The 12500-nt window shown below is 38.2% G+C and overlaps 1 protein-coding gene across 1 annotated transcript in view; it reads left to right on the plus strand.

Annotated features, from left to right (window-relative positions):
• LOC137988118 (phosphatidylinositol phosphatase PTPRQ-like) overlaps positions 1–12500 on the plus strand; it is an 80260-nt gene that overhangs the window by 32342 nt on the left and 35418 nt on the right. The window contains exons 4-5 of the mRNA XM_068834174.1: positions 4005–4152; positions 6132–6425. Of these exons, the coding sequence (XP_068690275.1) occupies positions 4005–4152; positions 6132–6425 (442 nt within the window). The remainder of the gene's footprint in view (positions 1–4004; positions 4153–6131; positions 6426–12500) is intronic.

The following is a 12500-nucleotide window of genomic DNA, read 5'->3' on the forward strand; positions in this document are numbered from 1 at the left end:
GGATATACAAGGGTTGTCTGCAGATGAAGTAAGAGTAGTATCATCTGCATACATTCTGGGTTTTGAGAACAAATTACATGATGGGAGGCCATTAAAAATAGTACATGTAAATAACAGAGGTCCAAGAATAGTCTAAGAGTCCTGTGGAATGCTGCATGTCAGATTACAGGAATCAGATTGGGTCCCATCTATAAAAGTTACCCGTCTTCGGCCAAGTACAGCATGTAAATAGGACTGAAACCACCTAATAGATTGAGAATTGATCCACTGTGTCTAAGCTTTCCTAATAGCATGTCATGGTCCATGGTATCAATAGATGTAGCTTTCTTCAAGTCTAGAAATAATATTATGCGATTTAAAAGATTTATATCAATATCCCAATGCAGTTCATTTGCAACCTCCAATAAAGCTGTTTCTGTCGAATACATGGGTCTGAAAGTAGATTGGGATTCCATTAACGAGGAATTACGACTGAAATATTGATATAGTTGGTTAAATACAACTCTTTCATTGCGTTTACTGACAACAGGCAGAACTAATATCGGTCTAGAGATATTAGGATCAGACCTTCTTTAAGGGAATGTTTACAAAACCTTATTGAGGGTGGGGGGAGGGGGGAAATGACAGTATCTACCATCTAAGAAATTTGGAGGACCCCTACTTGTGCATTAATTATTTTCAGGGACCCCTTTAAGTATCCCTAAAATTTGACAAATTAAGGCAAAAACAGAAAAACGCCTTCGAAGAGCATAACGATCTACTACATGTAAGAAACGCAGAAAAGAGGCAAGCCTTTAGAAAGCCAGTTATCTCACTGATACATGGCACAACTTAACAGGCGCTCAAGAACAAAAAGAGCCTGGGCCTGGGTTCAAGCTTTATAAGCAGAATCACTCACTTCTACCCCCAAGAAGCCTATCGGTTGAAAATTAAATTGATGCAAAATGCGTGAGGCCTAAAGGTCACATTCACATTACTGCAGAGACAGGGTTTTCAAGAGTTTTGTAATTAAAAATAGTGGACATATTTCTGTAAGCACCGGACATAACATTTTTGTGGCTGCAAGGTGCCTTGTGATTTGGCGCAAGCTACCTAGGGTGGTTTGGGGGCATGTCCCCCGAGGAAATTTTTAAAATAGAACACTCAGCAATGCTGTTTCCAGTTTTTTTGGAACCCAAGAATCAGTAATGAAAAATAAAAATAAAACAAACCCCTCAAATATGGGCATCAAAGTATCGGCCATAGAATGGGAAACCACCGGCCGAACCATCCGGCCTTCAGCCTCAAATAAGAACCCTGGCCTGCTGCAAAGAAAATCAGCACCAAGAAACTAAACATATATCAAGATGAACTATTTTCTTGGAAGAAAAAATACATGTATAACACAGTAGTATGAAGGTCCAAATCAAAAGTCTCATAGAACAAAAATCATTGCCAATTAAATGAAATCTTACTGGAATTGCCTAAAAGAAGCGTCTATTCAAATATTTACTTGAGAGAGCAAAATTATGACAAAGGAAAAGGAAACCAGACCACGTACAAGGAGTCATATAGGCCTGTCAGCCCCATTATTTTTGTGAATGCTCCCTAAATACAAGGGAAACTCTAGCTTGTTTCCAAGCATCTGGAAATATCCCAGTGGTGATGAACAGATTTATTAAGACAGTGAAGCTGTGAGTAACTTATAGGTGCCTCCGCTCTTATTAAACATGAAGAAATATGTCAACCTCCACATGATGCGATCAAGATTTTACAATACATCTTCAAAATTATTCATCATTTCCTGGATTATTTCCATAGTGGACCCAGGTGGCGTGTGCCAAGTGCACACAATGAAAGGTTTCAATTCCATGTTATCCTCTGGGAGGTCAGTGAGCTGCTTATATTGAACTGAATCCCTGATGTACACTGTAAAGTCATTTTGCGAGTAAGAGCAACATTGGACAGAAAATGACACCAGGCCTGATGCAATGATACTGGGTGATGATTATCTGCTTAATATCGCTAGTGATCTCGACACAGCCCCAATCAAAGGCACCCAACAAGCAAATTAAGCCAAAAGCCTTTGAGGGACATTTCTAGGTTCTAGACTGTCTAAACTAGGTTCTAGACTGTCTAAAGAGATGTTCTTATCAGCTAGAAAAATATGATCTGTTTGCATAATTTATCTTAGCTGAAAATTAAAGTGTCCTAAAATTATTTTTAGGGAATGATATCTCCTTTTCAGAAATTGCGAGCTGAACATTACCTTCTAAGAACTTCCAACCAAACCATTTTCTTATCCAAAACTGCTAGGTGACATTTTGAAGTGCCAAAAATTGCAAAAATACCCCTTCCAAAAACGTAAGGAACTACTTTTTCCTGGTTACGAATCTTTTAGGCGATGTTTTAGTAAGGAAATCTATAGCCGTTAGGCAACGTAGAACCGAAATTCTGAGAACAGTTTTACTCTCCCAAACACATATTTCACCGAAAATTATTATTGGGTGCCCCTGCCCAATGGACCTCAAAATTGCCCATTTGAACATCTGCAGTTTAAAAAATAAAATTTAGGAGCTCAGGCTTCTTCAACGCTTTTGTTGATTCAACAACCAAGTCACCTTTGAATTCTTTTGATGCCGACCACAATATTTACATTGAAGTTTATACGACTCAATAGAACCAAATGTGGTGGAGTCTGTAAAATAAGCAGATTTTTGAAGCCCTGGAGGTAATACACCGTTGTACAGCTAGAATCATATATAACCTACCAAACGACACTTCTAAGTTCACCTAATGTATACCAGCTAGCCCATTCGGACAGGCTCTCAGATATAATAATATAAGGTTAGACTAGCCACCCTGGTGTAAGGATAAACTTTCAGTTAGCACCACCATGTATGGAATTTATGATAAGGAAATGTTCAACCGCACATACAATGTAGTTTAAGGAGGCTCAAAAGAGTTTCAACACTTTAATAGAAGACACTCTCTTTAGATCGAACAATGTTACAACACTGTATGACGTAACGTACAGCAATTTTATGGTACCATATGAGACACCAATTATTTCCAAACAAGATGTGATCATTATTGTGATGTAATGAGTTACCTTGGCAACAGGAAAACCCAGCAAAAACACCCTATATTTTGGATTTAGTTGCTCATAATTATCTCAAAAACGAACTCCGTGACCCCCCTTTTTTATTGCTGAAAAGTTATTAAGAGGCCATGATGAAACTTTTGGCAAAATTTAAAAAAATTCTGTTCAGTGGATTTAGAGCCACCTAATCACAGAATTAAGGTGGCTCTGAAACCGCTAGAGAGAATTTTTTTAAACTTTGAAGAAAGTTTCATCTTGCCCTTCTGATCTCCAGGAGTTGACATCTCTGCAGTTATGCAAAAACCACAATTTATTGACCGAATGCATTAAATGGCGGCCAGAAATGTATTCTTTTGTTTATGTGCTATTAAATGAGACTCACTAGCCTCAATCTCCAGCAGCCTTTCTCAGCCTTTCTTTTGTATTTTGTCCATGCAAACGAGGCTAGTGAGGCTAATTAGCACATAAACAAAAGAATATTTTTTTGGCCACTATTTATGCATTCGGTCTATAAAAGGCTTTAGTGACTGATTAATAATTACCTTGATGAATGACAGGAAATGGGAACTTACATGTACTTATTTCTCTGTCTTAAGGTTAAAAATTACTGAACTACAACGTTTTTTTACAGGTGCAGTATGCATACTTGATCAACATTGATAACTTACCATAAATACATACACATTGTCACAGTTAAAAACTGTACTGATGATTGTGCAACAAATGTGTATCGAAGTGAAGCTGAGAAGGCTCTGTTTATCTAAGGATGATGTGGGTTTTCTGGGGAAAAATTGGCTTGCAGACATATATGTAGGCTTTGGTTTTAATTGCTTTTCAAGTAAATACACGTACATGTACAGTGTAATTTAGTCCAATATAAAGCATTATTTTAATGTGTTTATTTCAAATTCTCTTTCCAAAGGTGTTTCAAGCCAATGTAAATGCCAACAATATTGTTAAAGTTGTTCTGAATTCTTCAGTCCTTGGGAAATTCATAAGGATACATCCTACAAACTGCTCTATGAGGTGTGCTCTGAGAATGGAGCTTTATGGTTGCAATTCCACAGGAGGTATAGTTATTATTTTTTACATTGGGATCTTGGCAACAGAAAGAAATCTACCGTTTCATTAAAGTGCATGTACTGTACGTTTGTAAAGTGAATAGAGCATTGAGTCCGAATGTATGGCATGCATAACAAGTCTAATTGGAAATTAAATTGGTGTATGCATGGTAGTTTGAAAAAGAAAGATGCATGAGCCCAGGTCTACTTTACATGATGATAATGATGATGATGATGATAATAATAATTGTAGAAAACTGGACAATTACAGTGAGGCAGTGGTTCAAATGCTCACTGGAATAGCATTTCAGATAACGTTTAGAGGCAAAGGGCCTTGGAGAACTGGCCTCAGTTGTTCAAAAGGCGGATAACTCTATCCATCAGATACATGTAAATTAATATATTTATCCATTTGATAACTCAATTGGTTTTGCTATGACTTATCCACTGGATAATGATTTATCCGGCTGATATCGCTATCCATCGTTTGAACAACTGGGGCATGGAGGGTCCATTGAAGCTGTGCTCAGCGTCAGTGTGTCTTTCACTTGATTGGTGGGTGCGTTGCAGGTCAAATTATATACATGTACCTTTGTACCTTCAGGTCAATTCGTTTCAACCTAGGTTAATACGTTATCAACCTAGGTTATTATGAACTGTCTAAAAAGGGGTTTTCCCTTTTGTTTGGGTTGTAATTAAAGAAAATGGTGCCTGGATTTTTAGAGGGGATAAAAAAGAAATTAATGCAAAAAGAGAGTTTGATTAAAATCCTCCTCCATCTTCCCCTTTCCATCTGTTCTTCTTCCACTCTCCGTCTCTCCCTTCTCTTCCATTCTTCCTCTCTCGCCATCCATCCCTTTCATTGCTACCTTGAGTATCCAGCATTCCATGCCGCTCCTAAGATTTGAACCCTCACACCATTGGACCAAAATATTAGTAATAATTAATTTTGTGAGTCAAGTGATGACAGACTTAATGTTCACACTATGCACAAAGGATGGTGGCATTTGTGGTTTAATTAAAGAAAAGAACTTGTCACCAAACCACTGGCGTCATTATCTTGGAGAAACAGCCTGTAAAAAAACAACCATTCATGGTACCATTGCCAAAGTGCTGTATGAAGTGGTTTTCGGAATCTCCCAGGGAAAAGAAAAAAGAAAAAAGAAATCAAAGGGCCACAAATGAGTGGACAAGCACAGGGATTATGCCAAACTTATCACAAAGTTTGGATTTATTACTACATACATCTCAAAAAACAGACAAAATTTAAAAAAAAACAAACATTTTATTTGATACCTGCAAAATGGCTTCTGAACAATCGATGAAATTCCTTTTTGCTGACTTTTCATAATTTTGCTTTCACTTTATAGTTAATGCTTTTGATTATTATGAATTCAGTGTCAGCAAAATATAGAGCATATAATTCAGCAAATAAAAAATCAGCAATACATCATGTATGTTTCTGTTCTTTTGTTATTCACTTTGAAGGAGATATTTCAATAATTTTCACCCAGCCCTCAGGAGATTCATCCCTCTGATATAAAAAAGTAGAATGGGGTATCATGTACAGTATGCCTATCCCTAACCTTAATGCTAAGCATCTAAAATCAGTGGCTAGACTTTGCAAGATTGGCATTTTATAAAATAATTAACTCAGGAAAATTTTGAGCTACAGTACGTTAATCCACTTACATGTACCTCCAGGACCAACTTACTTGCAAATGTACACATACTTTCTAATAACTGTTGGGTTTCCGTGCAACTTCACCAAGGTTGAAACAAATTGACCTGAAATCAAATTTAACCTGCAGCACATACGTAGCCAGGTTTCTGATATTTTTCAACACTGTTTTGCACTGCCAACCAGAAACTAATGGGTCTTAGAAATGGATGATGTAGGTGAAGGATGCTTTTGACATAGTGTACAACTGTAAGTGTAGTTGCCTTTCTTTTTTTGATGATCTAATAGTAAATTGCATTTCATTTAGGTATACCAGGCAGACCATCCCCTCCAATGGCAACATCTGTTCTGGCAACATCCATTAACATTAGGTGGAGTGCACCTGATTATGTTGGTGATGGAATTACAGGGTACAATGTGCGGTGGGAGGATTTTGGGGCATCAAAAACATCTCAAAAGGTTATTGCAGGAAAAAAATCTAGAGTAGCCACACTCAGTAACATATCACCATACACCCACTATACTATTCAAGTACAGGCATTCAATGGGAAAGGAGACAGCCCTTGGTCGTTTCCACTGACAGTGCAATCTGGTGAATCTGGTAAGTGTATGATCATGAAAAATATAGCAACGATTAAAGAGCATTGGCCACAAATGTCTAAAATCAGCAACTTGTGCTTTAGTTTTTGTCTTTTTCGATAATCAGTACAATGTTTAGGTTCGCTTGGTGGCACTTGCATTGTGCTGCAAACATTCACCAAGAATGAGGGCAATAATAAAGCAAAGAGTGGATGAGTAGCAGATGTTTTCTTTTTGTATCCTACATGCTTTCAACCGAGTCCACCAATTTTTGTGAGTTTTGTAACTGGGCGAAGTTGTGCTTAATACATTGTCCATACATGTACTGTAAGCTGATGATCAAGGAGAATTTCTGGTGTTCCCCAGAGCACTAGAACAGGAAAGACTGAAAAGTGACTTTTTTTGAATGTTTTTTTCTCTTTTTGAAAAATCACCGCCACAAAAATTAATGTTATGGTTGGTCAGAGTTGATGAGATAGAGGATATTTTATTGTTGTCTTATTAAATATAGTTTTATCCTTAGGCTATTTCATTGACTCGTCATTGTACCATTTTCCTTATTTGTTTTCTGGACACAGCAATTCAAATTAGAGATTGTAACTCTGGTACAGACTTGAAGTATCCACATAGCTTTTGCACACATTGCGTGTCTAGCCCTACTTGTGCACGACCTGCTTCTCTTCACGCACGTAACGAAATAGGAAGGGTTTTTTGCCTCTTATAGCAAATATGTTGTTTGTTTCAAAAAATATTTCGCTGGAAAAGGTGGCCTTTGTGAATTCATCATCTTGTGTAATATGCGAGCTTAACTGGATAGTTTTTATGGCAATAGTAAAGCATTTTTGTGTCAAAATAAGGTAAGGTAAGCGTCTTTTTGTTGTGTTAACTTAATTAAATATAAATATATCATTTGGCGTAAACTTGATTTCCACTCTCAAAATTACCTCCAGAACCTACTCTTTGCGGAGAATAAGCTTTTAGAATGAAGTTCTTCTTCTGTGGTGATACTTGACGATTCGGGAACATTTTGTGAAAAAAATATTTATAACGGGTCACACACGCAACTTGATCGCGCGAACTTCCCCTATTTTGCATAACATCCACTTGGCCTTTTGACATCCCATTGAAAAAAACTCGTAAAATACTCGCGGACCAGTCGATTTCTCGAAAATTTGAAAGGATGATTGCTAACGAATATGGAAAGATTTTCACAATAACTAAAACTTCCTGTGTTAAGCATTAGAATTCGACGAAGAGGTAAATGCGACTAAATTTGTTGGGTGCGTTGCTATTTTTATGATTTGACTGTTGTGCAAATTTTGACAGATAATATTAAATTATGACGAAATATCTACGGACAGATCGTTAAAAAATCTTTATTTTTAGCGATTATTTGAACATAAAAGATCCAACGCTTGATGACAAATAATATTTTTGCTAATACAATGTATTTGAAAGAAGAAAAATTTTGCGGGAATCGCGGTGATACGTGCCTTGAAATGTGATACGCGAGGAGACAGGAATTTATTTCTCTGACAAATGATTTTGTCATTGTAGTGTAAGATGAAATTTATTTGGGAAGCCAACAATATTTCTTTAACTTCCTGGTTAATCCAATTTATTGCTACGACTTGCTGGTGCGAAGATTGTTTGCCTGAAACTCACGCTTTTTGCGAATTTTGAGTGTCATGAAATTACATAATTTGCGTGACAATAATACAGTATATCCCTTTACTCTAACCCAAAAACATTCAGATAGTAACAAACTTCATATTTACTTAACCATCTCTTCTGCTTTAATTTGTGCTTGTCAGCATTGTGATTTGCGATGATCTGTTTGTATCTCATAGATGTTTAGATTTTCAATTGCAGGGCCACTCAACCTCTCGATTGTGTAAATAGTTCACCCTGAAGTCAAAATAGATGCGTTTCTCAGGAACCCGACAAAGAAGGCTTCCTGACCCGACAGATGAAATCTAAGGCCCAGTTCAGACGTCGTGCTTCTGCCGTGCCGAACTTAATTGCAATTAGGTTCGACTGTAGCACGGCAGAAACACGACTTTGATTCAGACGTCGTGCCATAGTCGTACCAAATTCAGGAGTTACTAAAGCCACGCAACAATTAGTCAGCGGTGACGAAACAAAAACAATGGCGCCGCAGCGAAGACTCCTGCTGATAAAATTATTGCAAGACTCGAGAAGAAGACGGAGAGAAAGCCTGCAGAAAATAATTCACATTTTGCAAGCTAGGCGAATGCTGATATTGCGAATTTGCTTCCTAACTACACTCCTGCTTTCTTCCGATAAACTCCATTGCTGTTCGATCCTGTCGACGACTACCACGACACAATTACGGATGGTTTGAACATTTGTGGAATACGTACAGTGACGCCAGTTTCAAGAAGACATTCCGTGTGTCCAAGGCAACCTTCAGGTTTATTCTTGGCCGCATTGAACACGACTTGCAACGCGACACTGTCGCAGAAGATCCGATTCCACCAGCATTTAGGCTGGCAGTGTGCCTTTACCGTTTAGCCAGAGGAGAGTACTTCTACACAATAGCTGAAATGACCGGCCTTGGAGTCTCAACAGTTTGCGGGATAGTAAGTGACGTTACAAAGGCAATTATCAACAATCTGTGTTTCCCAACACTTTCCGAGGAACGAACTGGAATTCCGGGACAAAATTTTGGATATGGAGGAAGTGTGGCAATTCCCATGCAGCTGGGCACCATTGATGGATGTCATATCCCATTAAAATGCCCTGCAGGTGGATTACCGGCAAACAAAGAATACCACAACTATAAGAACTTTTACTCAATCATCCTAATTGCCTTGGTAGATGCAAAGCGTAGATTTATTTGGGCGAGTTGTGGATTCCCGGGAAATTCACATGATTCAATCATTTTGCAATCAACCAACCTTTGGAGTAAAATAACAGCTGGGCAAGTAATACCTGATATAGGTAAAGACATTGAAGGTGTTAGTGTCCCTCCTCTAATTTTGGGTGATTCTGCTTTCCCTTTTCAAAGCTGGCTCATGAAACCTAATACGAGTGCTGTGTTGATCCCTCCACAACAATATTTTAATTATAGACTCAGCAGAGCAACAATGATCATTGAGGATGCCTATGGTGGGCTCAAAGGTAGGTGGCGAGTGCTTCTTAGGAAGTGTGAGAGCACCCAAGAAGAAGTTCGAGACAATACACTTGCATGTATTGTGTTACATAACAACTGTATTGAACGGGGGGAGACTTTGAGCAGACAACTGGATGCCACTATTGACCCGGCAACAAACCAGAGAAGGCCCAGGGATGTTATAAGGCGTCTCTTGAACATGACCAACTGTCGACAGGCAAGCAGGATAAGAACTGTGCTCACACAGAAGTCGTGGAGAGAAAAACAAGGACAAGGTGTATTCTGAAGACTTGATTTATATTTAACCTTTGCACTCCAGTGACTGATATGTACTTTCTCTTACAAGATCAGTATGTTTTCTAGCAGAGATGTGATGAGAATAGAGAAGTCTATCCCCATCCCCATCCCCTGGGAGATGCTGCCTCAATTGCCAAATTCTCAAAACTGACATTAAAAGGAATGTATAGCACCCAGTAAAGAGAATAACATTATTTTACATCTTGGGAGTGAAAGGGTTAAGTTGAAATTTCAAGTGTACCACAGAAGCCAAAAGGGCTCCTTTGTAAAGGGACGTGTTCTTCAAAAGGGTTCCTTTGATATGATAAAATTCAACTTGGAAGCGAGGCCTATGCGCCTAGAAGACATAAACAAAATGAATGAATATTCTGGTTCAATTTCTTTTGTTTGTGTCCTCTAGGCATCACTACAAAGTTGAATTTGAATATGACTGATAAAGAACCTGGTGTTGTTTTTGTCACAGAAAAAGTGTAGTTCCCATCACCTCTCAGGTGGAACATTAAGCAGAGCCTTTCGTTCTACCATATGTTCTTATTTAAGTTACATTAAAAAAAATGAAATAAGTTTGTACTATCTCTGTAGCAAGATGTTTCTATTTTTCAAAAAACATGATAACTTAAAAATTATAATTATAGTATTTAAATCCTTCGTGATGATTATGTTGTCAGCTTGGTATATGAACATGATTTCTCTAATACAAGCAATAAATTGTTTAGTTACTGGTAACATAACATCACTGTTAATGGATATCTTAACTCAACTTCCCTGTGAAATCACGTGCTATCCTGGCACGATGGGAGAGGATTGCTCAATTTTCAAACCTATGTAACATATAGATCCTTCGCAGGTTGTATCCATATCAGTAAAATGCATATATTAAATAATTGCAAATATAAAAAGAGGAAGAGTAGCTCAGAAGCAAAGTGGCCAAAATCACAATGAAAATTTCAAGTTGCCCATAATTCATTCTGTTTGCCCCAAATTTGCATAAACTATTTTTGACAAATGCTCTTGGGAGGTCTGCATATTCCAAAGAGCATTTTACAAAAATGGTTTAGGCAAAATTTGGGGGCAATCAGAGTGAATTATGGGCAATTGGAAAATAGACAATAGATCTGCATTCAGAAATACAGGATCCCTTCATAAATAATCAATAATTATTTTTATCCATTCAAGCTGATGAATTTTTGCTACACTAAAGTAGAATAATGAACTTTAAAAACACAAAAAAAATAATCATGGAAATTTCCCAATTATTACTTCTGGAATAGCTTCCCATGTTTCTGAACCCCTGGAGATTTAAACAACAAATTTAAGTTTAGAAATATTTCCTACTCACAACAAAACAAATATTGTGGAAAAACGATTCAGTCATTAATTGAAAGTCAGAGGTTGAAGAAAGTTTGGGAATTATTGTTCGCCACACTTGATGCAGTTCCACCTTGCACCTGATGCATACCTCCACTTTCCATATATCCATAAGCATGCTGGGGTGGGACAGACATGTAACCATACGGCTGGTAGCTTCCTTGATTAGAACACTGAACAGATTGGGCTGGTGGCTGTGATGACATAATCATTTGCATGAGTTGAAGCTCGTGTCTTCTAGCCTTCTCGTTCTCTTCGCGATAAAACTCAAGGAGATCTTTGGTTGGGTTTCTTTCTAACAACTTCTCCATGCATTCAACAGCACTTGAGGCAACTTCTTTCCTTTTTTTCCCTCGGTGTTTGACTGGTACAAAAAGCTTCCTACCATCTGACGATCCGTTACCTGTACTCCCATCGCTGTCCTGTACACTTGCTGGACTTGCCCTTCATTCTTCATTTACATCTTCACTGCTCCCATCAGTTGGTTCAACTGCTCTTTCAGGCTGACAGGAATCTCGACTTTTCACGAGAGCAAACAGCATGGGGAACCATGGCCCATAATTCTTTTCTTCTTGGAAGCGATTAACACCTGTCGCGGTTGTGACGGTGAGAGCCACTTTTTTGCATTCGCTTATCAGCTTTTTTAACTTGTTTCTCACTTGCTCCACAGTGAACCGAACCTCATGACCACGTGCTTCGAACCGTTCCTGCATATCTTTGAGCAACTTGCTATATACCTCATTGTTTCTTTAGTTTTTTGAATTCGTGAAGATAATTCTTTTTTTGTAATAATCGCTATTACAAACAATATCCACCATAACTGTAATGTCGTCTTCCTTCCAACTCGATTTTCTTCCAACTTTCTTCTTCTTTGCCCGATTGCTCCCGGACTTCGTAGACTTGCTGATTTCAGATTCAGCGTCGCTAGCTGCTTCTTCGCCATTTTCTCTTCCATATTCATAGCCAGCTAATGGAATGTTTTCATCAAAGGGTTCGTCTTCGTTCCATGATTCATCACCAGCTTCCTCTTCGGCGGATGAAATTTCGTTCAGATGAACACTTCTTCGCCAAGCCGCCATGTTGTTACTTTAACACTCAATGCGCATACTCCGTAAAGGAGAATTCTCTTCGTGGTCTCCTCGTAACTCCTCGCGCGAACAAAACTCTGCCAAAATACATTAATATGATTTATGAATTTTGTTTGGCACGGCAGAGGCACGACGTTTGAATCGCTGCCGTGCCAGATTCGTGTAGCCCGACAGAGCATGTCGAACTTAATTGCTTTGCCGAACTTAA

Source organism: Montipora foliosa, unplaced genomic scaffold (genome assembly GCF_036669935.1).
Source record: "Montipora foliosa isolate CH-2021 unplaced genomic scaffold, ASM3666993v2 scaffold_407, whole genome shotgun sequence".
NCBI lineage: Eukaryota > Metazoa > Cnidaria > Anthozoa > Scleractinia > Acroporidae > Montipora > Montipora foliosa.